A 23,793-nucleotide genomic window follows, 5' to 3' on the forward strand; every position below is an offset into this window, starting at 1 on the left:
TGATGGCCAAGGAGAGCTCACAGGGATGAAGCAGCAAGCATCAGCCAGGACAGGAGAGCGAGAACCACCTTGGCAGGTACAGTGGAGCATCCATCATCCAAAAACGTAAAATCCCAAAAGCTCCAAAACGCAAAACTTTCCGAGCGCCAACACGATGCCATAAGTTACCCTGAACATATAGGTTTTTCACTGTATTTATCAGTAGCATATAAATTCAGAGTCAGGAACAATGGTGATGCCAGACTGTCCACAGGGGTGGCTGAGACAGTGGCACCTTTGCTTTCTGATGGTTCAATCTATACAAACTTTGTTTCATGCACAAAATTATTAAAAAATTGTACAAAATAACCTTCAGACTATGTATATAAGGTATATATGAAACATGAATTTCGTGTTTACAATGGAGTCCTCATTCCCAAGATATCTCATTACATATATGCAAATATTCCAAAATCTGAAAAAAATCTTAAAACTGGCTAGACACGGTGGCTCATGCCTGTGAAATCCTAGCACTTTGGAGGGGCCGAGGTGGGCGGATCACCTGAGGTCAGGAGTTCAAGACCAGTCTGGCCAACATGGCGAAACCCCATCTCTACTAAAAATACAAAAATTAGCTGGGTATGGTGGTGCATGCCCGTAATCCCAGCTACTTGGGAGGCTGAGGCAGGAGAATCACTTGAACCCAGGAGGCAGAGGTTGCAGTGAGCCGAGATCGCGCCACTGCACTCTAGCCTGGGTGACAGAGCGAGACTCCGTCTCAAAAAAAAATAAATAAATAAATAAAATAAAATAAATAAATAAATCAGAAAACCTAAACATTTCCGGTTCCAGCATTTGGGAGACTCAACCTGCACCAGGAATTATACAGCTGCTGCCCCTGCTGGCTGTCATCAGGTATACTTTTAGCAACTTAAATAAGTTTCCTCATATCCCTGGTTTATTAAGGATTTTTAAAAAGGAACATATGTTGAATTTTATTAATTGCTATTTCAGTATCTACTGAGATGACTACCAGTTTCTCTCCTTTATCAATGACATTAATTCCTTATGCGATTTCTTCTTTTTCTTTCTCTCTCTCATTCTTTCTTTCTTTAGAGATAGGATCACATCATGTTGCCCAGGCTGGCCTCAAACTCCTGGGCTCAAGAGATCCTCCTACCGTGGCCTCCCAAGAAGCTGGGACTAGATTTCTTAATAGATGTCTTTGGCTTTTTTTTTTTTTTTTTTTGAGACAAGGTCTCACTGTTGCCCAGGCATGACCACTGCTCACTGCAACCTCAAACGGCCAGGCTCAAGCAATCCTCCTGCCTCAGCCTCCTGAGTGGCTGGGACTACAGGCATCCGCTACCATACCTGGCTAATTTTTTTTTATTGTTTGCACAGATGGGAGTCTCACTATGTTGTCCAGGCTGGTCTTGAACTCCTGGCTTCAAGTGATCCTTCCACCTTGGCCTCCCAAAGTGTTGGGATTACAGGTGTTAGCCACCACATCCAGCTCCCTAATAGATTAAAAAAATTTAAAGATGGGGTTTTGTCATGTTGCCCAGGTTGGTCTCGAACTCCTGGGCTCAAGTGATTCACCCACCTTGGCTTCCCAAAGGCCTGGGATTACCCGATCGACCCATCTTGACCTCCCAAAGGGCTGGGATTACCTGAGCTGCCCACCTTGGCCTCCCAAAGGCCTGAGATTACCGGCATGAGCTACCTCGCCCAGCCTAGATTTCTTAATCTACAGAAGAATACTTGCATTTCTAAGATAAGCCTTACTTGACCACAATATATTAGGCTTTTAATACTGCATAGCTAGTGTTTGTTTAGGAGCTTTGCTCACATTTTAAATGTAAGACTGATCACTTGCTTTCTTCTTTGTGTGCTATCTTCCTCTGGCTTTGATTTCAAGATCAAGCTAGCCTTACGGAAGGAGCTGGGAAGCGCTCCATATTTTCCTATGCTCTAAAATAATTTAAATAAGGCATTAACTGTTCCTGAAAAGTTTTACAGAATTCATTCATAAACAGGCTGAATAGAATAGTACGCTCTTCCGTAGCAGAAGAGGAATAAGACTTTTCAATTATCTTATTTAAAAAACAGCTTTGTTGGGGTTGGTTGCTATAGCTCACGCCTGTAATCTCAGCACTTTGGGAGGCCGATGTGGAAGGATGGCTTGAGCCTAGGAGTTGGAGGCCAGCCTGGGTGACAGAGTGAGACCCTGTCACAAAAAAACAAAACAAAACAACAACAAAAACAGTTTGAGATATAATTCACATTCATAGAGTTCGCCAATTTGAAGTGTACCATCTCTGTCGCCCAGGCTGGAGTGCAGTGGTGGGATCCTGGCTCTCTGCCACCTCCACCTCCCAGGCTCAAGCAATCCTCCCATCTCAGCCTCCCAAGTAGCTGAGACCACAGGCGTGCGCCACCACACCCGGATAGTTTTTGTATTCTTTATTTTTTTGTCGAGACTGGGTTTTGCCATGGTGCCCAGGCTGGTCTTGAACTGCTGGGCTCAAGGGATCCTCCCACTTCAGCCTCCCGAAGTGCTGGGATTACAGGTGTGAACCACCATGCCCGGCCGGTGTGCTTTGATCAACATTACTTTTAAAGATCTCTGCATTTATAGTTAAGAAGCTTCTCTTCTTTCTAAAGCTTTGCATTTTCACCCGTGTTTTCCTGAACAGACTTGACAAAGGTTTATCCACTTTACTGACTTATCCAATAACTAAGTTTTTGTTTTTATTAAGCATGACTACCTTTGTAGTTGATTTCACTGATCTATGTCATTTCAGTAGACTTTAGGCGGGAAGAGAGGTAAGTGAATATATTTAGCAAACCACTGAGTCACAAGAGTGGCAGAGCAATTTGGTGAATTCATTCTGATGAATTCAAGATGGGCACTTCATCCAAGTCCCCAAGTGTCCTGAAGTTTGAGACTCTGACAAAAGGCTGTCCTAACTCACAATGAAACACTGGAGTTTTGCAGAGATTACACATATGTCAATAAATGTGTGCACCTCTTTGGGGTTTTGCAATATAACGGATCTTTCTGTTGTGCGTCCTCTGGCGGTTTCTACCATGGCGTGCCATTGTTTTTACACTGTGTGACAGCACTAACAAGAATTACTACCGCAAATCAAAACACAAAAAAAACCATTGGCAGAGCCATTACAGTAAGTCACCAATAGAAGATGTCAGGTAGCAAGCCAGTGTTCACCAATGGGGACTACTCAAGGTACTCCGAGTTCAAATGGGAGGCAATGGAGAAGACAGACAGAAGCATCTAGACCAACCCTAGGTCAGAACTGTTACTGCCTTTCTTGTGAGTTTGAACAAATTAATGCCCTTGAGCCTGGATTTCTTCATTTGTAAAATGGTGACACACCATCTTTCCTGAGAGCATTTCTCAGGAACAGGGATAAGTGCAAACATCCAATCGCAAAAGCTGCCAACTGTACGTGGCATATACATACCCGTGTTCACATGGGGCAAAGTCTGACAGTGCAGAGGAATCACCTTAAATTTTTGCTTGGTTTCTTCTTGTCTTCCTAGTCATCATCACAGTTACTGCTGATGGAGACTGTACTACATCCAAGGCCCTCTAATGCAGCGGTCCCCAACCTTTTTGGGAGGGACCAGTTTAGTGGAAGACAATTTTTCCATGGATGGGGGAGCAGGGGGATGGTTTCAGCATGAAATTGTTCCACCTCAGATCATTTGGCATGAGTTAAAGTCTCATAAGGAAGGCCGGGCACGGTGGCTCACGCCTGTAATCCCAGCACTTTGGGAGGCTGAGGCAGGCAGATCACGAGGTCAGGAGTTCGAGACCAGCCTGGCCAACATGGTAAAACCCCATCTCTACAAAAATACAAAAATTAGTTGGGCATGGTGGCAAGTGCCTGTAATCCCAGTTACTTGGGAGGCTGAGGCAGGAAAATCGCTGGAACCTGGGAGGTAGAGGTTGCAGTGAGCCAAGATTGCACCACGGCACTCCAGCCTGGGCAACGGAGCAAGACTCTGTCTCAAAAAAAAAAATAAAATAAAAAATAAAAAAAAAATAAAAAAAAAAAAGGCTCATAAAGAGTGTGCAACCTAGATCCCTTGCTTGTGCAGTTCACAATAGGGTTCGCGCTCCTATGAGAATCTAATGCTGCTGTTGATCTGACAGGCGGCTGAGCTCAGGAGGTAATGCTCGCTTGCCTGCTGCTCACCTGACGTGTGGGCCAGTTCCTAACAGTAACGGTCTGCGGCTAGGGGGTTGGGGACCCCTGCTCTAGTGGATATCATGCCCATGTTATTTAATCCACATATAATCCTCCTGGCTAGGTACTATTATTATTTCCAAGTTACATATGAAGAAACCAAAGCTTTAAGTAACTTACTAAAGGTCTCACAGTTATTAAGTAGAAGAAATGAGACTCTAAGGTGAATCTGACTCATACTCTTAATTGCTATGGCTCTAATTACACATGCATTAAAAAAGGGGGGGTACATCATATGTATAAGCTTCAAAGCTAGAGAAGTCAACGTGAAGAGTGAGAACCAAGGAAAGGGGTAAATGAGCGTCTTAGAATGCGCATGTGCGTACTGGGGAGGAGGTCTTCATGGAACAATGAAACATTCCACTTCCAAGAAAATGTGGAAAATGATTCATAAAATAACAACTTATTGCTAGCAACTTCCTGTTAGTTACAAATGACCAAAGTACAACCTAAAATAAAATGAATCAGTTAGCATGATGTTCAGAAACCTCATTGATGTTATATAAATTCAGATACATGGGAAACAGCTCCAAGTGGGACAGAAGGCAGCGTGTGTGTGTGTGTGTGTACATATATATATATATATGTATATATATGTATATATATATACATATATATGTATATATATGTATATATATATATATTTTTTTTTTTAGACAAGGTCTTGCTCTGTTGCCCCAGCTAGAATGCAGTGATGCCATCGTGGTTCAGCGCAGCCTCAACCTCCTGGACTCAGGTGATCTTCCCACCTCCCATGCCTGGCTAATTTTCTGTATTATTTATTTTTATAGAGACAGGGTTTTGCCATGTTGCCCAGGCTGATCTTGAACTCCTGGACTCAAAAGATCCATCCACCTTGGCCTCCCAAAGTGCTGGGATTACGGGGTGAGCCACAGCACCCGGCCAAGGCAGCATATTAAACAGATTAAAAAGTGACTAAAATTTAGCCAAAAGGTTCCCAGACTAGTCCCCTTCCCCCAAAATCGCTCTTCCCTTTTCATATCGAGATGAACCTGACTCTGATCCCCCTAACCTTAGCACAAGTGTAATCACGGCCATGAAAGGAAGGTGTCAAGGCGCTTTCCTCGGATGCCAGATTCCGCAGGTGAGCCATCCCACTCTACCCACTTGCTACTGCCTTCGGTTATTCAACTGCGAACCTCACAAGCCCTGATGTCACCGTTGGGTGGAGAAGCCTTTCACAGCTCCGGGGTTCACTCAGTCATTTCACTTCCTCCGTTGCTCCGCCCTCACTGCTCTTTGATTAGTGCACCATCAACATGGCAAATGCATTTCCTCTCATTTCTCCGATGCCTCAAGTAGAAATGCCTTATGTCTTTGTAAGAAATAACATTGACCACCTGAAGTATGGCAAGCCTAGGTGCCAGAGTAAAAGCATAAGCTCCAAAATGCATACGTTCATTTGTGTGACGAATGTTTACTGAAAGCCAAGTTTCACTCATCCCAGCTGCCTCAAGACCTGGCAAATATTAAGATTTCAGTCTCCATCCTCACAGAGCTTGCAGTGTAATGGCAAAGAAATAGGAAGGGCTACTGGGAAATACAAAGAAGTGCGTCCCCCAATAGCACCTATCAACTGTGAGGGATCATGAGACAGCATGGGAAGTCCTCATTGGGGCTTCTCTGACAGGGAAGGCTTCCCTGAGGAAGCGGCATCTAACCTGAGACTTGGAGAAAACCAGCAGGTGGCCAAAGGAGAGGAAGGAAGGTTTCAAGGAGCAGGAGCTGTCTGTGTCAAGTCCGGCAGGCCTGGAGGAGCAAGGCAGTTTGAGGAAGCTGATGAAGGCCAGAGTAGCTGGAGGGAAATGCAGGGAGGAAAGAGGCACCAGGTGAGGCTGGGGAGGGAGGAGAAGGGGGCAAGGAGGGCGTGCCGGGAAGTGCGGACTCCTACAGGCGAAGGAAAAGTACCGGAGGCTTTAGAAATGAAAGCGACGGGATTAGAAACATGTTTGAAGGAAACATCTCCAACAGCAGCATGGCAAATTAACTGGAGGGGGCAGAGCAGGCGCTGGGAGAGCTCGGCTGCTGGAACTGTCCATAGGAAGATGACACTGGCCGGGAGCGAGGGAGAGAGGTGAACAAGCCGGAAGCAGCAGCAAGGAGCTGTTCTCTTGGACCTGGAGTCAAACAGCTTTCCTGTTAAAACAGCTGGGAGGATGTGGGCATTTACGGGATCAGCCTGGTCAAAAAGAAAGAAAACAAACCGAAGAAGGAAGGGGAAGGAAGGAGATGGGCACAGAGAGATCAGTGTCAGGGGAATCTGAGCCATGGAGGAGAGCACGACCTCCAGGCTGAGGGCACAGGATGAGATGGAGGCCTCGGACAGGGCAGCGAGAAGTCCATATCCAGTGCTCCAGGAGGAAGAGGAATCGTATGGGATGTGAGTTATATCACTGGGGTCCGAAGCATGGGTAAGGACTCAGCTCAGCTGGCTGTGGGGTCGGAGCTGAACAGCTGTAGGGCCAAGAGGCCATTCTTCAACGCATCCGCCAGGAAGCAGAGAAAGTTCTGAGATGGGAGGTCACATGCCCTAGAGCAATGGCCAGAGGTGCTCAGTGCCCCGGGCCCTGATGACTTTCCAGCTGGTTCCAGTTACTTGCGAAGCCTGGTGACGAGTCCCACTTACCGATACCCCGAATCCTCCCAGCATTGTCCTCTGCTTAAACTAGTCAGGGATCTTCTGGTGACAAAACCTCTATCTACTCCAAGACAACAACCCTACCCAAGTTGGAGACACCACCAAATGTGAAGTCACATCCTGACTTCACAGAGCTGAAATGTGTACCTAGACCCTACGGAATAGGGCAATATGTTACATATGGCGCCAACTCCAGAGCAACAACTTTAATTACAGGGATTTCATACAATTGTAACTACTCATAATCCAGAAACATTAAGTCTCTTATCTACGAGGAGTGTGTGAACTCAGAAGGGAAGGGTAGCGTTTGGAAAGCAGATGATCGCCCGAGCCTTCTCATGCCCTAAGTAATGATCGACAAGTAGCAGACTGTGCCCACACACCTGCCACTTTGATATCTCCACCAGCAGAGGTCAGTGCCCCGCAGTAGAGTCAAGAAACTTGCAAGCTGACTCTTGGCTGTGAGACCCAAGAGATAAGGGAATAACTCAATAGATGACCACAAATACACAGGGAGGCAATTCTCCCTTAAGCAAGTTCCAGCAGCTTCTAAGCCTCGTTTTCATTATCCTCCCCTCCCCGAGTCTTTTTTATACATTCTCCCCCTAACTGTCCTACCCCCACGACATTTTAACAGCACAGATATACTGTGTATTTGTTCATGTACCATGGCCCTTCGGGTGGCCAAAACCCACTGTAACAGCTGCAATTTTTTTGTCTCCCAACAAGAACCGATCTTCACTTACTCAGGGTGTTACTCACTCCAGTTGAGAATGAATGAGTTTTGAGTGAACACACATTTTTGTTTTATTTATTTATAAATAGTAATTATTGGTTGCTTTGGGGTCTGATTTTCAAGCTAGAGAGAAAAGCAAAAGATCACTAAGTGCCGGCCCCCTGGTTTTATAGAGAAAACTCTTAATGACAGCAATAACAACAAGACAAAGCCCCGAGAGAACTCACGGGTTGTCCAAGGAAATACAGTCCCTTCATCACAGATCTGGGCCTGAATCCCGAGATGCCTTACTAAAAAACAATGCTTTCTTTCCCTCCTATGAAAAGTGGCCCCTACTTTTACCTATTTTGATCACTGTAGGTGAGGTTGACCAGTTTTGCTAGAAACAAGCAAGATTGGCTGGGTGCAGTGGCTCACACCTATAATCCCAGCACTCTGGGAGGCTGAGGCAGGCAGATCACTTGAGGCCAGGAGTTCGAGACCAGCCTGGGCGCCATGGTGAAGCCCCATCTCTACTAAAAATACAAAAATGAGCCAGGCATGGTGGCGCATGCCTGTAATCCTAGCTACTCAGGAGGCTGAGGCATGAGTAGCTCATTACTTGAGCCTGGGAGGCAGAGGTTGCAGTGAACCGAGATTGTACCACTGCACTCCAGCCTGGGCAACAGAGCGAGACAAAAAAAAACAGAGAGAAAAATAAAGCAAGATTGAGGTACATTCTGGAAAGAGGATTCTACTTCGTTGTTGTTGTCATTTTGTTTTTGTTTTTTGGAGACATGAAATTGAAGTACAGTGGTGCAACCATATGCGCTCGGGTGATCCTCCCACCTCAGCCTCCCGAGTAGCCGGAACCACAGGCGTGCACCACCATGCCTAGCTAATTTTTAAAATTTTTTATAAAGACGAGGGTCTCACCATGTTTCCCAGGCTGGTCTTGAACTCCTGGATTTAAGCAATCTTCCTGCCTCTGCCTCCCAAAGTGCTGGGATTATAATGGTGAGCCGCCACACCCGGCCTGGATTCTACTTTGGAAAATCTTTGCAAGTGAAGAAGAATAGGACAGAATGGCTGAACCGGGATGAAATAAGCGGCAAATGAGGAGGAAGAGGAGAGACAGTCAGTCTGGCAAGACACTCTCTGCTAAGAAGCGGGTAAAACCGCCATAGCAAGTTATCAAAAACTTGAAATAGCCCAGCTCCTCCAGCAGCTGAGAGAGAATGCGGACAGCTCTAAAGAGGCTGCAGACTTCATGAAGTGGTGCCAGCGTGGAGCGGGTTTATTAATCACAGATAAAACTGCTGAATAATTACCTACCTCAAAAAGCATTCGCGAGTTGTGTTTAGGTGCTTGCAAAGTACTTTGTGCTTGGTCCTGGCTAGTAAATTAGTTCAAGGCAGTTAATATAGATAAACACAAACACAGCGAAGATGTGGTCGGTGTAACAATTACAAATGTCAAAAGCAAACACAGAAAGGGATTGCTGGCTGGGCACCTTGGCTCCTGCCTGTAGTTCCCAGTAGTTAGGGAGGCTGCAGCGGGCAGATCACTTGAGCCCAGGAGTTGGAGACCAGTTTGGCCATCATAGTGAAACCCTATCACTACTAAAGTACACAAATTAGCCAGGCATGGTGGCATGCGCCTGTAGTCCCAGCTACTTGGGAGGTGGAAGTACCACTTGAGCCCAGGAGGTTGAGGCTGCAGTGAGCTGAGATCGCATCACTGTACTTCACCCCAGGTAAGAGCGAGACCCTAAGGGACGGAGGGAGGGAAAAAAAAAAATCCCAGATTGCTATGGGCAAGGCTTCTCATACCCAAAATCATTTCCTCCCCCAGTATCCCCATAAAGTAACTACAAACACTTAATGAAATCATTGAGATTCAAAGCACTGCTGAGAACTTGCTATGTGCCAGCTGTGGTAGTAGTCACGGGGGAGAGAAAGGTGAATGCCAGAGAAGTACACAGGGTATTCAGGGAAGGCCTCGGAGACCAGAAGAGACTTGAGCTGAGCCTTGAAGTCTTACTAAGATCGGTGTGGCATGGAAAGCATGCAGCTCTAATCACGTGCCACCCTCTAAGGCACAGACACAGTGAGGGAGACACAGAGCAGGGGGCTGGCACACTATGTCTGAGGGCCAAATCTGGGTTTTGGTAAAGAAGTTTTACTGGAGCCCAGCCCCGCCCCTTGGATTGTGTTAGCCGCTTTCTGCTTTCTTGCTACAAGGGCAAATTGAGTGGTTGCGACAGAAACTGAGACCGTAACACCCGCAAAGGCTAAAATATTTACTATCTGACCCTTTACAGAAAAAGCTGGCCGGCCCACGTCCTGTTTATTCCAAGAGGGGTCTGTGAACCGGCAGCAGGAGCGGCCCCTGTGCTAGGCAAGTCCCACCCCAGACCTAGAGAACCGGAATCTGCCTTTTAAAAAAGATCTCTGGCTATTCTTATGCACAGAGAGGGAGGGGCACTGAGCCTGCGGAGTAAGAGAAGTCTGCACTTATCGGATATGCAGACAGAGGAAGGTGGTCAAGACTGTCCCATAGAGCAGTGAGGCCATCAAACCCACCCTTACAATGTCCCTCTTGTCGTGGTAAGAAGGGTTGACAGCAGAAAAGGGATGGCAGCTCCTGTCATAACCCAGGCCAAAGATGACCCAACTAGGCAGGGTAGAACTCAATCTTTCTTCCTAATCTCACCAGTGCTTCCAAGATGTTTCTAACAAAGATAGTATCAGTTATAACTTATTAGGAAATAGAAAAATCTTGGTAATGAAAATATGAGTAATCATGTGTTTCCGCGTACAGCGAATATATCTTGGTTGAAGCAATGCCTCCAGACATCAATGCATACATGAAGACATTAACAGGGTATGATGGATGCTGAAAGATGAAATGAGGATCTCGTCAAGGGCTCCCTATTATGTAGGATATTTAGAGGTGTAATGTCTTACTGTTGGGACTTTTGTCCCTGCTAAATAAGTGTGAGATTCTGCTTGATATTCAATTTTCCTGTATTTTGGATGAATAAGTAATTTAAAGTTCAAAAGAAACAAAGCTGCATTTGGACTACCACGCCAACACTGTTCTTTCTTCTAGCTCAGCTCAGCCTCAAAGTCACTGTTTAACATTCTGCCTCCTTAAGAATCTAGAAAAGTTTGACAGGGTTATTCGTGGGATTCAGTGTGCTTTAAAGGAATGACAGCAATATAGATAAAAATAGATGGGTGAAGGGTGGAAATTCCTTTCTTAGATTCTTAGGTTTAATACTTTACATTCATTACGTTGGCAGACACAATGCAAAAGAAAAAAAGAGTGTATATCTGCTTAGAGAAATGCATAATTAAATTAAGAAATCTCAAGTAAGAAGAAGAAAAGGGACAGGACACCAAATCTGTGTTGAGAAGAATCTCTGTGTTGAGATTCATTAATAAGTCTTTAAAAGCTCATGAATTCAGTACAATGCTTAATGGCACTTAAGCAATAATAGTAACGAACATTTATGAAGTGCTCACTATGGGTTTACACTGTTTTTAAATGCCATGATATGGATTGTCTCATTTAATCCTCAAAATACCTGATATTAGCTCTATTTTAGAAATGAGAAAACCAAGGCACAGAGAGGTTAAGTAACTTGTCCAAGGTCACACAGCTAAATAAGTAGTAGAGGTTCCTCTCGAACAGAGGCTGCTCTCTAGTCTCTTCTTGCCTCCCTGTTAATTTGCAAAAATTGTAAATGTAAAAGATTCTCATTCTTACTAATATAAGAGACAAAACCCTGGTGATTTAGACATTCAAAGTCTTATGGAACGGGCACACCATTCCACCCTGTGGACAGTGGCCAAGATTTGGCCTGCAATATAATGAAATATAAGGAATAGTGAGATGGGTTCGAATGAAGACCCTGGATTATTTTTCTGTAGGATGAAATGCAAATGAAGTCCAGTAAAATTCTGAAATGCACCATTTGTTACCAATAAATATGGACACTTTTAATGACAATGACTATGAACGCATTCTCTTCCAGCTAACATGTTTGTGAAATGCTGCAGTGAATCTAAAAGATAACAGGCACCCGGCTATTTCTATTGGGTTAACACGTCTATGCTGGCTGTGCAGGCTTATTTAAGTAATTGCCTGACTGTGAATGAACAGAGGTATTAAAGTAAAGTTGGCACAAGGGACAGCATCCACATGGCACATTCTTTGTTTCGAGAGCTTTATTCTATCAATACTCCTGGAAAAAAGAGAAGTTGCTAAATAAATAATGGAAGCACACAAGACAGTGTGAAGGCCTTTTCAAGTCCTCGAATTGTCAAGCATCTTATATAAAGTTCTTTCCCGACTTTGAGCTCATCACATTTCATTTTACATATTAATTTTGCATAAGAGCAAGCTCATCCCCTTCAAATGTTAACAGCTTCAAAATAAGATCCTGGTGAAAGCTCATCACATTCCATTTTAAATATTAATTTTGCCAAAGAACGAGCTCATGCCTTTCAAATGTTAACAGCCTCAAAATAAGATCCAAGTTATTCACCTGTAAGATACAAGAAGACAGGAGAGGGAAAAAAACCAACCAAGTGAGAGGAGAGGCGACAGAAATGACGGAGTGAGAGGGTCGCCTGAACTCAACACCAATTCAATAACCTTTTCAGGTTTTCCTATTTAACTTTTCCCATTAAAAAAGAAGACACACCCTATCAGTGGTATCTTCACAGGCACAGATAAGGGCACCAGTCTATGATTAAGGGTCTGGACTGTGGGTATGATTCAGGGTTGCCTCCGAGTGCATGGTGACAAGCACAAACAATTAGCGCTTCCTGACACCTTTCTCTAATTCGAGTTCGGAGAGTAAGGACAAAAGGGCCGCCCATCCGTGCGGATGCCGGGCTGCGGGCTGCGCTCTGGGAGCCTGGCTTGCGTCCCCTCCGCGGACGCCCGGTACCCCGCAACCCGAGCTCGCCGGCGCCCGCATCCCCGCCCCGGTTCCCGCCTCGGCCCCTGGGCTTCCGCAGGACGCAGCTCGCTGTGGGGCAGCGCCGGAGACGGGGCGCGGGGTCCCTGGGGGTCCCGGTCCTCGGGCGGCCGGGCCGTGGGAGCGCCAGGCCGGCGGCGGGCGGGGCGCACTCACCTTCGTCCTCGAACTCCAGCTTCTCCAGCATGCCGGCTTCCGCGGGTCCCAGGGCCGCCGCCAGCGCCGCCTGAGGGGGAGGAGGAGGACAGCGATCAGCATGAGCTGCGGCGCTCGTCCCCGGCCGGCGGGCTCGCGGCCGGCCGAGCGCTCGGGCCTGGCTCTGCCGCGCCGCCGGGAGGAGGGGCCTGGCGGGGGACGCGGGCGGCGGGGGCCGGGGGCGGAGCGGGAGCACGGCCCCCACCCGCCCGAGGCCGCCGCCGCCGCAGGTGGCGCGGCCGCGGCCCGCGTGCCCCTCCGCGAGTGGGACGCGCCGCTCCCCCCCGCGCCTTGGTACGGCCCGCCCGGGAGGAAGCGTGGGAAGGGACGCGGGAGCCCGAGGGCGGCCGCGCCTAGGCCCGGGGCGCCCCCCTCCGGCCGCGGCCCGCGTCCTGCCCGCCGTGCGGCCATTGGGAGAGGCCCGCGGCCCGCCCCCAGTCCGCCCCCCGGCGCCGCTCACCTTCCCAGCACCCGCGGCCGCGCTCGGCAGGCTCCACCTGCGCAGGTGTGGGCTCCGCGGCGCGGGGGCGGGGAGAGGGGCTGGAGGCTGCAGGACGCCCCGGGGCGCCAGCTAGGGGAGCCTTTCTCACTTTCCCCTTCCCTTTCCAAATTTTAGATGTAACTGCCCATCCTCGGCCCCCTTAACAAAAATCGTTCCGTGGGCTGCACGTATTGTAGATGCACTTTGTCGCTATCCATTTTTTTTTTTTCCAGCATGGAACTCTTAATTCGCGTCCTCTCTTCGCAGACCGAGTGTCTTCTCGGTTGGGGAGCCGCTGCCAAAAGCGTACACACCCTGAATCTGGCCCTGGCTGCTGAGGAGCTGGGTATCTGAGACTCTACTATGGCCAACTCAGGTTGGCAGGCGGCGCGGCCGGCAGCCGCTAGCCGCCTGGAAGGGCAGGACAGGCCGAGAGGGGACCGAGGTCCCTGGCCCCACGGCCCATCCCTGCAGAGTGCACGGGCGCCGCGAATGCGATTAGCTCCAGTACCGATTAGGGCTGAAAGGAGCTTGGCCTAGCGCTCTTGAAGCCGGACTTGAAAGAGGAAGTCCTGAAAATGCCTCTCGTTTTGCTTTGTCATCTTACTTGCTCCAGTCCCTAAGTCTTAAACCCCTTAAAAAAAAAGAAAAGGGGTGGGGAGAGAAAAAGAAAACAAAACTAAGATGTTTCATGGTAAAAAGCTACAGCAGATATCATACTTCATAGTGAAAGACTGCTTTCGCTATAAAGTTCAGAAACCAGGCCAGGGTGTCTGCTCTCACTAATCCTATTCAACATGGTTCTAGAAGTACTAGGCCCTGCAATAAGGCAAGAAAAGGAAAGAAAACGCATACAGATTGGAAAGGAAGAAAAACACCTATGTAGATATCTACATACAAAATACCAAAGAATCTACAAAAGAAAGAAAAAACTCGCCTGGAATTAGTGAGTTCGGTAAGGTCACAGCATACAAGATCAACACACAAAAATCAATCACATTTCTATAAACTAACAATGAACACGTGGAAAAATATTTAAAACAATATCACTTAATACAATCACTTCAAAGAAAATTAAAACTTAGGCATAAGCTCAAGAAACCATGTATAGTAGCTGTATGCTGAAAATCACAAACTGTAGATGAAAGACGAGCTAATAAATGGAGAGACATTCCTGAGCTGGAAGCCCCAACATAGTAAAAATGACAGTTCTCCCCCAGATTAATCTTTTGGTTTAATGCAATTGGTACCAAATTAGGGTTTTTTTTTAAGACATAAATAAGCTTATTCTAAAATTTATATGGAAAGGCGCAAGCTCTAGAATTCTATTTATTTATTTATTTATTTTTTTCGAGACGGAATCTCGCCGTGTCACCCAGGCTGGCGTGCAGTGGTGCAACCTCGGCTCACTGTAAGCTATGCCTCCTGGGTTCACGCCATTCTCCTGCCTCAGCCTCCCGAGTAGCTGGGACTACAGTAGAATTCTTTAATCTTGAAGTTGCTCAATATTAAAGCAAACTATATAGATACGGCAATCAAGACAATGGTATTGGCAGAAGAATAGATATAATAATCAATAGAAATAAATAGAAAACCCAGAAATAGACCCATGCAAACATGGCAAACCAATTTTTGATGGAGGCGTAAAAGCAATAGAACTGGAGTAACTGGGTATCAAAAGGTAAAAAGACAAAAACAAACCCCAACCTAAGCCTTGCGTTTTACACAAAAATTAGATCACATTGGATTGTGAACTTAAAACTATGAAACTTTTTGGAGAAAATATTTGGGAGCTGGGGCGAGGCAAAAGTTAGACTTGACACCAAAAACACAGTCCATAAAAGGAAAAACTGATAAATGGACCTCATTAAAATTAAGAATTTTTGCTCTGTGAAAGACCCTGTTAAGAGGATGAAAAGAAAAGCTACACAGTAGGAGAAAATATGTGCAAATCACACAGCCAACAAATTACTAGCACACTGCCTATAGGGTTAGCCATGCTCTCCAAGGAGTAGCAAAAATAAAATAAAATAAAAATGTCTGGAATACATAAACACTATCAATATTAAACAGAAAAAGGAGAAAATAATCCAATTAGAACACAGGCAAATGACACAGAGCTATTTCACCAAAAAAGACATACAGATGGCAAATTAGTGCATGAAAAGATGTTCAAAGTCATTAGCCATTATATAAATGCAAATTAAAACCACAATGAGATACCACTACACAACTGTTAAAATGGCTAACATCTCAGTAGTAACAACATCAAATGCTGGTGAGGATGTGGAGAGAGACGGGATCACTTCTACACTGCTGGTGGGAATGCAAAATGGAACCACTGCTCTTTTTTTTTTTTTTTTTTTTTTTTTTTTGCTTTTTTTTGAGACAGGGTCTCCCTCTGTGGCCCAGGCTGGAGCACAGTGGACCAATCTCAACTCACTGCAACCTCTACCTCCCAGGTTCAAGTAATTTTCCTGTCTCAGCCTCCTGAGTAGCTAGGATTACAGGCATGTGCTACCACAGGTCAGCTAATTTTTGTATTTTTAGTAGAGATGAGGTTTCACTATATTGGTCAGGCTGGCCTCAAACTCTTGACCTCAGGTGATCCACCTGCCTTGGCCTCCCAAAGTGCTGGGATTACAGGTGTGGGCCACTGTGTCCAGTCAGGAACCACCACTCTTAAAAACAATTTGGCAGTTTTTTATAAAACTAAACATGCAACTACCATGTAACACATCAGTTGCACTCTTGGGCATTTATCCCAGGGAAATGAAAACTTACATTTGCACAAAAACTTGTACGTGAATGTTCATAGCAGCTTTTTTGCAACAGTGCAAACGAAATAACAGATGTCGTTCAATGGATGAATGGTGAAGCGGGCTGTGGTAGGTCCATCTATACCGTAAACTACTACTCAGCAAGAAAAAGGAAGGAACTATTGACACATACAACAACTTGGATACATCTCCAGGGAATTATGCTGAGGGGAAAAGGCCAATCCTAAAAGGTCACATACTGTATGATTCCATTTATATTATAGGCTTGAAATAAAATGGTCGAAATGGAGAACAGATTAGTGGATGCCGGGGATCAGGGGCTGGGGTAGGGGGCCAGAGGTGCCTATGGCTATAAGAGGATAATGTAAGAGATCCTTGTGGTGACCGAACTGTTCTACATCTTGACTGTATCAATGTCAATATGCTGCTTGTGATATCACCCTGTATTTTTCCCTATGAGTCAGGCCAAGCTGATTTAATTCTGTGGAGGAAATGACAATAAAATTTTTTTTTTTTTTTTTGAGACGGAGTCTCGCTCTGTCCCCGAGGCTGGAGTGCAGTGGTGCCATCTCAGCTCACTGCCAGCTCCGCCTCCCGGGTTCACGCCATTCTCCTGCCTTAGCCTCCCGAGTAGCTGGGACTACAGGCTAATTTTTTGTATTTTTTTTTTTTTTTTTTAGTAGAGATGGGGTTTCACCGTGTTAGCCAGGATGGTCTCGATCTCCTGACCTAGTGATCCACCCTCCTCGGCTTCCCAAAGTGCTGGGATTACAGGCATGAGCCACTGTGCCCAGCCAAAAAATCTTTATTGAAATATAATTCACATACCATAACTCACCCATTTAAAGCGTGCAGTCCAGTGATTTTCAGAATATTCAGAATTGTGCGACTAAGTTTACATTTTCATCATCCCAAAGAGACAGCTTGTACCCATTAGCAGTCACTTCCCATTACCTGCTCAACCCCCACACCCATCCCCAGGCAACTATTTCCTGTCTCTATGGATTTGCCGATGCTGGGTATTTCTCATCAATGGGATCATACAATAGGTGGTCTTTTGTGACTAGCTTCCGCTTAATGTCAGGGCCCATTCATATTGTAACATGGATCAGCACTTCATTTCTGTTTACTGCTGAGCGATACTCTGTTGTGTGGACACACGCACCTTGTTTATCCTTTTGTCAGCTGATGGGTGCTCAGGTGGTTTCCACATTTTGGCTATGGTGAAAATGCTGCTATGGACATTCCTGTGCAAATGTTTGTGTGGACATGTGTTTTATTTCATATACGCAGGAGTGGAATTGCTGGGCCACAGGGTAACCCTATGTTTAATAGAAATATTTTTAAGTTTAGTTTTGAAATGGAGTCTCACTCTGTCGCCCAGGCTGGAGTGCAGTGGCGCGATCTCAGCTCACTGCAACCTCTGCCTCCTGGGTTCAAGTGATTCTCCTGCCTCAGCCTCCCGAGTAGCTGCGACTACAGGTGCGCACAACCATGCTCGGCTAATTTTCGTATTTTTAGTAGAGATGGGGTTTCACCATGGTGGCCAAGCTGGTCTCGAACTCCTGACCTCAGGTAATCTACCCGCCTCAGCCTCCCAAAGTGCTGGGATTACAGGCATGAGCCATGACATCTGGCCTCTCTACATTTAATATTTTGAGGACCTGCTGAACTGTTTTCAAGGTGGCTGCGCCGTTTTACATTTTTACCAGCAATGTATGAGGATTCCAGTTTCTCCTGTACTGTTTATTTTTGCAAGATGTTACTACTGCGGGGAACTAGGTAAAGGGTACACAGGATCTCTCTGCATTATTTCTTACAACTATATGTGAATATACAATTATCTCAAAATAAAAAGTTTAATTTTTAAAAAAAGCTTGGTGGTACACAGGAAGTATCTCTCGTTCTATTTTTAAGTCTATGCTTTTGTTTCTTGCAATAATTTTAGTATAATTAAAAAAATTCTTATTGGTGTTTATGATAAGCACCATCAATTTCACCTGTAATCGTGAGGGGTTGTTTTTTGGGAGGCAGAAATGGGCAGCAAATGGCAGTATGTTTGTCAGGAGGACGCAAAAGTGGTTCACAGACTGAAAAGACCTATAAACCATCACTATAGAAGTTGGTCGAGGGTGGAAATTCAAACAATTAATGTTTTATGCAACTCCACTTAATAATGGGTATACAGGTGTAGCCTAAAATAAAAATGTTTTTATATAATATGCTAGTGGGATTGAATTTATTTCCACAGGTTTTTACTTAGTAAGAAATCTCATGTTTTCTTCCTTAGAAAGGAGGCTACTCATAGAACAACAGAAAAAGTCATGAGGTTTTTTTTTTTTTTTATAACACACTAAGTCAATTTCAGGAATTTGAGGGCTTTTACTGTTTAGGTATGTACATTAATGTGCACAGGGTCAAAAGACAGACAGATTTGTAGGCATACAGAACTTGAAGCTGGTGGTCGTCAGTTGCCCTTTTATGGCAATGTTTTCTTAAAGTCTCAACAGACTTATGCCAGACTTAATTTTAGCTATTTCAGGCAGGCAGGGAAAGCCGGGAGAAGAGGCGAAGGGAGGGGAAGGGTGTGGGCAATGTCATGCAAGCAAAGAGAAGGGGCTTGCACTTATGACACCAACTCATCTCTCAATCCATCAGCATCAGGGATGTTTGATGTAGCAAAAACAGACCAAATCCACCACCCAAACCCTCCTGATAATCCAGACTGATCTCCCCACAGAGAACAAAATGGGCCTACCATGGCAGGGAGGAACTGGGTTCTGCTAACAGCCTGGCGCAGTTCCGCCACAGGGAACATTTCCATTTGTATAACATCAGCCAGTCTGAGGTTACTGGACTCCAGTGTGGTGGGAGGGAACAGAGGGACCCAAGTTGGACTTTATAGAGAGAATGCCTGAGAAACACGGAGCCATCACAAGTGTGACTTCTTGGTTGGTAAAAAATGCTACATTATTGGCCGGGCACAGTGGCTCATGCCTGTAATCCCAGCACTTTGGGAGGCTGAGGTGGGCGGATCACAAAGTCAGGAGATCGAGACCATCCTGGCCAACATAGTGAAACCCCGTCTCTACTAAAAATACAAAAATTAGCTGGGCATGGTTGTGCGCACCTGTAGTCCCAACTACTCGGGAGGCTGAGGCAGGAGAATTGCTTGAACCTGGGAGGCGGAACTTGGAGTGAGCCAAGATCGTGCCATGCACTCCAGCCTGGCGACAGAGCGAGACTCTTGTCTCAAAAAAAAAAAAGCTAAATTATTAAGGTGTGTCTTACATAATTGTGCCCAAGTGCAGCAAAACACTGTATTTTGAATGACTATCAGAAGGGAAAACTTCAGCCTGAAAACTTAATCATAAAACGACTGCCAAAAAAGCACTCCTTTATGCACAGAGGTCGGATATGAGTTTGCTCTGCCTCTTAAAAGAAGTCTTAAATAGCTCCTGCAAGAAATAAATCAACCTCAAATACTGGGTAAGGAGCTCCTGAATAATTTAGCGTACAGAACTCTCAGTTTCTGTGCATCCTGCTGTCTTCCTTGAGCTCCACTCTGCTCTGCAAGGGCGTCCTCCAAAGAGTAAAGAACGACGTGAAACCCCCTGGATGCTGGACAGGAGCTGCACGTGCACTCTGCTCCTGTTCCCACTAAGCATTCTCCAGGCAGCGCCAACCCACCACTGTGCCTGACATGTCCAGGTCTCAGTCCCAGCCCAGCCCTCTCCTGAGCTCCACACTGCCCCCTACTCTAGCTCCACTGGAGTTTTCTACACCAACACAGATGCAGTTCATCTAAAACTGTGCCCCAGTCCTCTCGTCTTGCTGTCTTGGTTTCTTTTGAGGCAACCCACTTGTCTCCAACCCCACTACACCTACCCTGGTTCAGGCTTCCATTTTCTCTGGCTTGGCCAGCGGGGCAGCCTGAGCTCCTCCAGTCTTGCCCCCTTTCCAGTCTATTTCCTTCCGTGTAGCCAGAGTGCCTATGATGGTTAAATTTGAATCCAGTCATCTTGACTGGATTAAGGAACACCTAGAGAACCGCTAAGGCATTATTTCTGGGTGTGTCCATGCAGGAGTTTCCAGAAACTGGCATGTGGGTCGGTGGACTGAGTGGGGAAGATCTGCCCCCAGTCTGGGCAGGCACCATCTAATTAGCTGGGGGCCTGGAGAGAACAATAAAGGTGACAGAGGATTTCCTTGCTCTTTCTCCTGGAGCTGGGACACTTTCCTCTTCCTGCTCTTGGGCATCAGAACTCCAGGCTCTCCTGCCTTGACACTGGGACTTAACAGCAGCAGCCCTCTGGTTTTCATGGCCTTGGACTGAGAATTACACCACTGGCTTCTCTAGTTCTGAGGCTTTCAGACTTGGACTGAGCCACGATACCATTACCTGCATCCCAGGGACTCCAGCTTTGAGATGGGCTGTCATGGGACTTCTCAGCCTCCATAATCGCACGAGGCGATTCCTCCAATAACTCCCCTCTCATCCATCTATCAGTCAATCAATCAACCAATCAATCATCTATTATCTATCTACCTATCTCCACACCTTTCTATCATCTGTCTATCTATCACCTATTGGCTCTGTCTCTCCGAAGAACCCTGACTGATAGAGCGACATTTTAAAAATGCAGTCTTGGGCAGGCACAGTGGCTCACATGTGTAATCCCAGCACTTTGGGAGGACGAGGCAGCTGGATCACCTGAGGTCAGGAGTTCAAGACTAGCCTGGGCAACATGGTGAAACCATGTCTCTACAAAAAAAACCCAAAAATTAGCTGGGTATGGGGCATGCACCTGTAATTCCAGCTACTTGGGAGGCTGAGACACAAGAATTGTTTGAACCTGGGGGGCGAAGGTTGCAGTAAACTGAGATCGTGCCACTGCATTCTTGCCTAAGTGATGGAGTGAGACTCTGTCTCAACAAAAACAAAAACAAAACAGACTTATTATTCTCTCACTTAGAACCATTCAGTGGCTCTCAGCAATCTTTAGGATTTTCTTGGCAAACTCCTGAGCTGGGGGGAAGGACCTGATCATTTATTCACCTTCTCTTGCCATGTCCCTCTGTGTACCCCACACCTAAACCTTAAGGCATTGTCCTGGAATAGACCATACACTCACTGCTGTAAGGGTTTCTGAGCATTCTGGCCTCCCTGTTTCTTCCTCCATTCCTTGGCCAGTTCTTACTGTTTTTAAAGATTCAGATCAATCTTTCTCTGAAAGCCTTTCCTGATTCTTTTCTTTCACTCTGCTTTTCCTCCTTCCCCCCGCCTTCCTTCCTTCCCCGATTCACGACCTTTTCTCACAACCTGCCTGGTTAATTACTTCTCTGAACCCACAAGCTTCCATATGGCATTTAACACACTGGCTTGGGATTTACTTTTTCTGTTTCCTCTGAGTCCCACATTGCTCTCTGAAGGGAAAGAATGACTCATCATCTTCGTATTGCCTGTGTGTGACACATAGTAGGCATTCAAAAAATATTTGGGTGAAACGAATTGTTCATTCAGACATCCATTAAAACTTGGTAGGGAAACAGTTGATTTTAGTAGCATAAATGGGTTTAGAAGTTATTTCACTCAGTTTACTCCTGCTTCCCTTGGACCTCATTCCTGTTTGGAAATCATTATAGTCACTTTCCCTTTAGTGTTGGAATTAACATTTTGAAGGAAAATAAGTGACTGTGCCAAGAAATGATGGCAGGACAGTTTTTATTGTAATAGATTCTATCTGAGGACCAAAGTTCACTGGCAGTATGAGATCCTGGCATGGATACTGGCTGAGAGCTTTGCCAGCTCTTGCCACCACCCTACAATTTCAGTTTTTTTTTTTGTTTTTTTTTTTTTAAGATGGACTCTTGCTCTGTTGCCAGGCTGGAGTGCAGTGGCATGATCTCGGCTCACTGCAATCTCCGCCTCCCTGGTTCAAGCGATTCCCCTGCCTCAGCCTCCCAAGTAGCTGGGACTACAGGTGCGCACCACCACACCTGGCTAATTTTTTGTATTTTAGTAGAGACAAGGTTTCACCATGTTGGCCAGGCTGGTCTCAAACTCTTGACCTCAAGCGATCCACCCACCTCAGCCTGCCAAAGTGCTGGGATTACAGGTGTGAGCCACCAGACCCGGCCCTTTCTTTCTTTTTTAAGAGACTGGGTCTTGCTCTGTCACCTAGGCTGGAGTGCAGTGGCATAATCATAGCTCACTGTAACCTTGAACTCCTGGGCTCAAGGGATTTTCCCATCTCAGCCTCCCAAGTAACTGGGCGTGCAGGCACGTGCCACCATACCCGGCTAATGTTGCCCAGGCTGCTCTCAAACTCCAGGGCTCAAGGGATCCTCTTGCCTCAGCCTCCCAATGCACTGGGATTATAGGCATGAGTGATGTCACCTGGCCAATTTTAGTTTCTGTTAAGGGAAGACAATTGATTTTTAAAAGTAGCATAGAAATTTGAAAAAAATCTCCAATATATATTCAACACTGTAAGTATTAATTCTTGGCCAGATGCAGTAGCTCATGTCTGTAATCCTAGCATGTTGGGAGGTTGAGGTGGGAGGATCACTTGAGCCCAGGAGTTTGAGACCAGCCTGGGCAACATAGGGAGACACCATCTTTTTTTTTTTTTTTTTTTTTTTTTTTTAAAAAAAAGGGGGCCGGGTGCGGTGGCTCATGCCTGTAATCCCAGCACTTTGGAAGGCCAAGGCGGGCGGATCACGAGGTCAGGAGATCGAGACCATCCTGGCTAACATGGTGAAACACCGTCTCTACTAAAAATACAAAAAAAATAAAATAAAAAATAAAAAATTAGCCAGCCGTGGTGGCAGGCTCCTGTAGTCCCAGCTACTCAGGAGGCTGAGGCAGAAGAATGGCGTGAACCTGGGAGGTGGAGCTTGCAGTGAACCAAGATCACGCCATTGCACTCCAGCCTGGGTGACGGAGTGAGACTCCATCTCAAACAAACAACAAACAAAAAAACAAAACAAAAGGTAGCTAGGCATAGTGGCTCATGCCTGTAGTCCCAGCTAGCTACATAGGAGGCTGAGGTGGGAGGACTGCTTGAGTCCAGGAGTTCAAGGCTGCAGTGAGCTGTGATCACGCCACTGCCCTCCAGCCCGGGCAACAAACTGAGACCACCCTACTCCCCAAAAAGAAGTGTATTAATTCCGCTGATTGCTTTTACTCAATATACTTGGAGAGAAGGTTTTGTTCATTTTGATACCTTTCTAAATAACAATTTCAGATGCTATAAAAATTAGTTCCTCTCTAACATTTATTTATGATTTTCTTTAAAGATAATTTATTCCACAGTATCTTTTCAGAGAGAGTGGCAACCAATTTGTACAGCTCAAGTCAGCTGAAAACCTGTTTCAAAGGAAGTGTTATTAAACAAAAGGTGAAGAAAATTGATTAACCCAAAAAGTCCTTTGTCTGGATTCTCTGTTAAATTATCTTCGAATTTCCAAAATAGGAGACAATGGTAAGCTTTTGAAGACAGTCATTCATTCAGCAAATACTTACTTAATATGGGCTATGTGCCCAGAACCAGGGTAGTTGGTTAATAAAATATCTGTTGAACGAACATGTCCTGGCATGACTAGAAATTGGCATAGAAGATATGAAGAAGGAGCTCAACGAACATGGAGAATCAGCATGTTTGGCTTGCTACCCTTCACATTCATTAGTTACAGTCTGAAATGCATATAT

General features: G+C 45.8%; 1 protein-coding gene across 8 annotated transcripts in view; it reads right to left on the reverse strand.

The window, feature by feature from the left end:
* Window positions 1-23,793, reverse strand: part of PRKAG2 (protein kinase AMP-activated non-catalytic subunit gamma 2) — a 324,996-nt gene that overhangs the window by 62,309 nt on the left and 238,894 nt on the right. For 6 of the 8 annotated variants that reach the window (XM_030826201.1, XM_003270938.4, XM_030826199.1 and 3 more), the window contains exon 5: window positions 12,780-12,849. The exons of the other annotated variants lie outside the window; for them this stretch is intronic. In XM_030826201.1, the coding sequence (XP_030682061.1) occupies window positions 12,780-12,849 (70 nt within the window). The remainder of the gene's footprint in view (window positions 1-12,779; window positions 12,850-23,793) is intronic. 8 annotated transcript variants of the gene reach the window in all.

This window comes from Nomascus leucogenys, chromosome 13, assembly GCF_006542625.1.
Source record: "Nomascus leucogenys isolate Asia chromosome 13, Asia_NLE_v1, whole genome shotgun sequence".
Lineage (NCBI taxonomy): Eukaryota > Metazoa > Chordata > Mammalia > Primates > Hylobatidae > Nomascus > Nomascus leucogenys.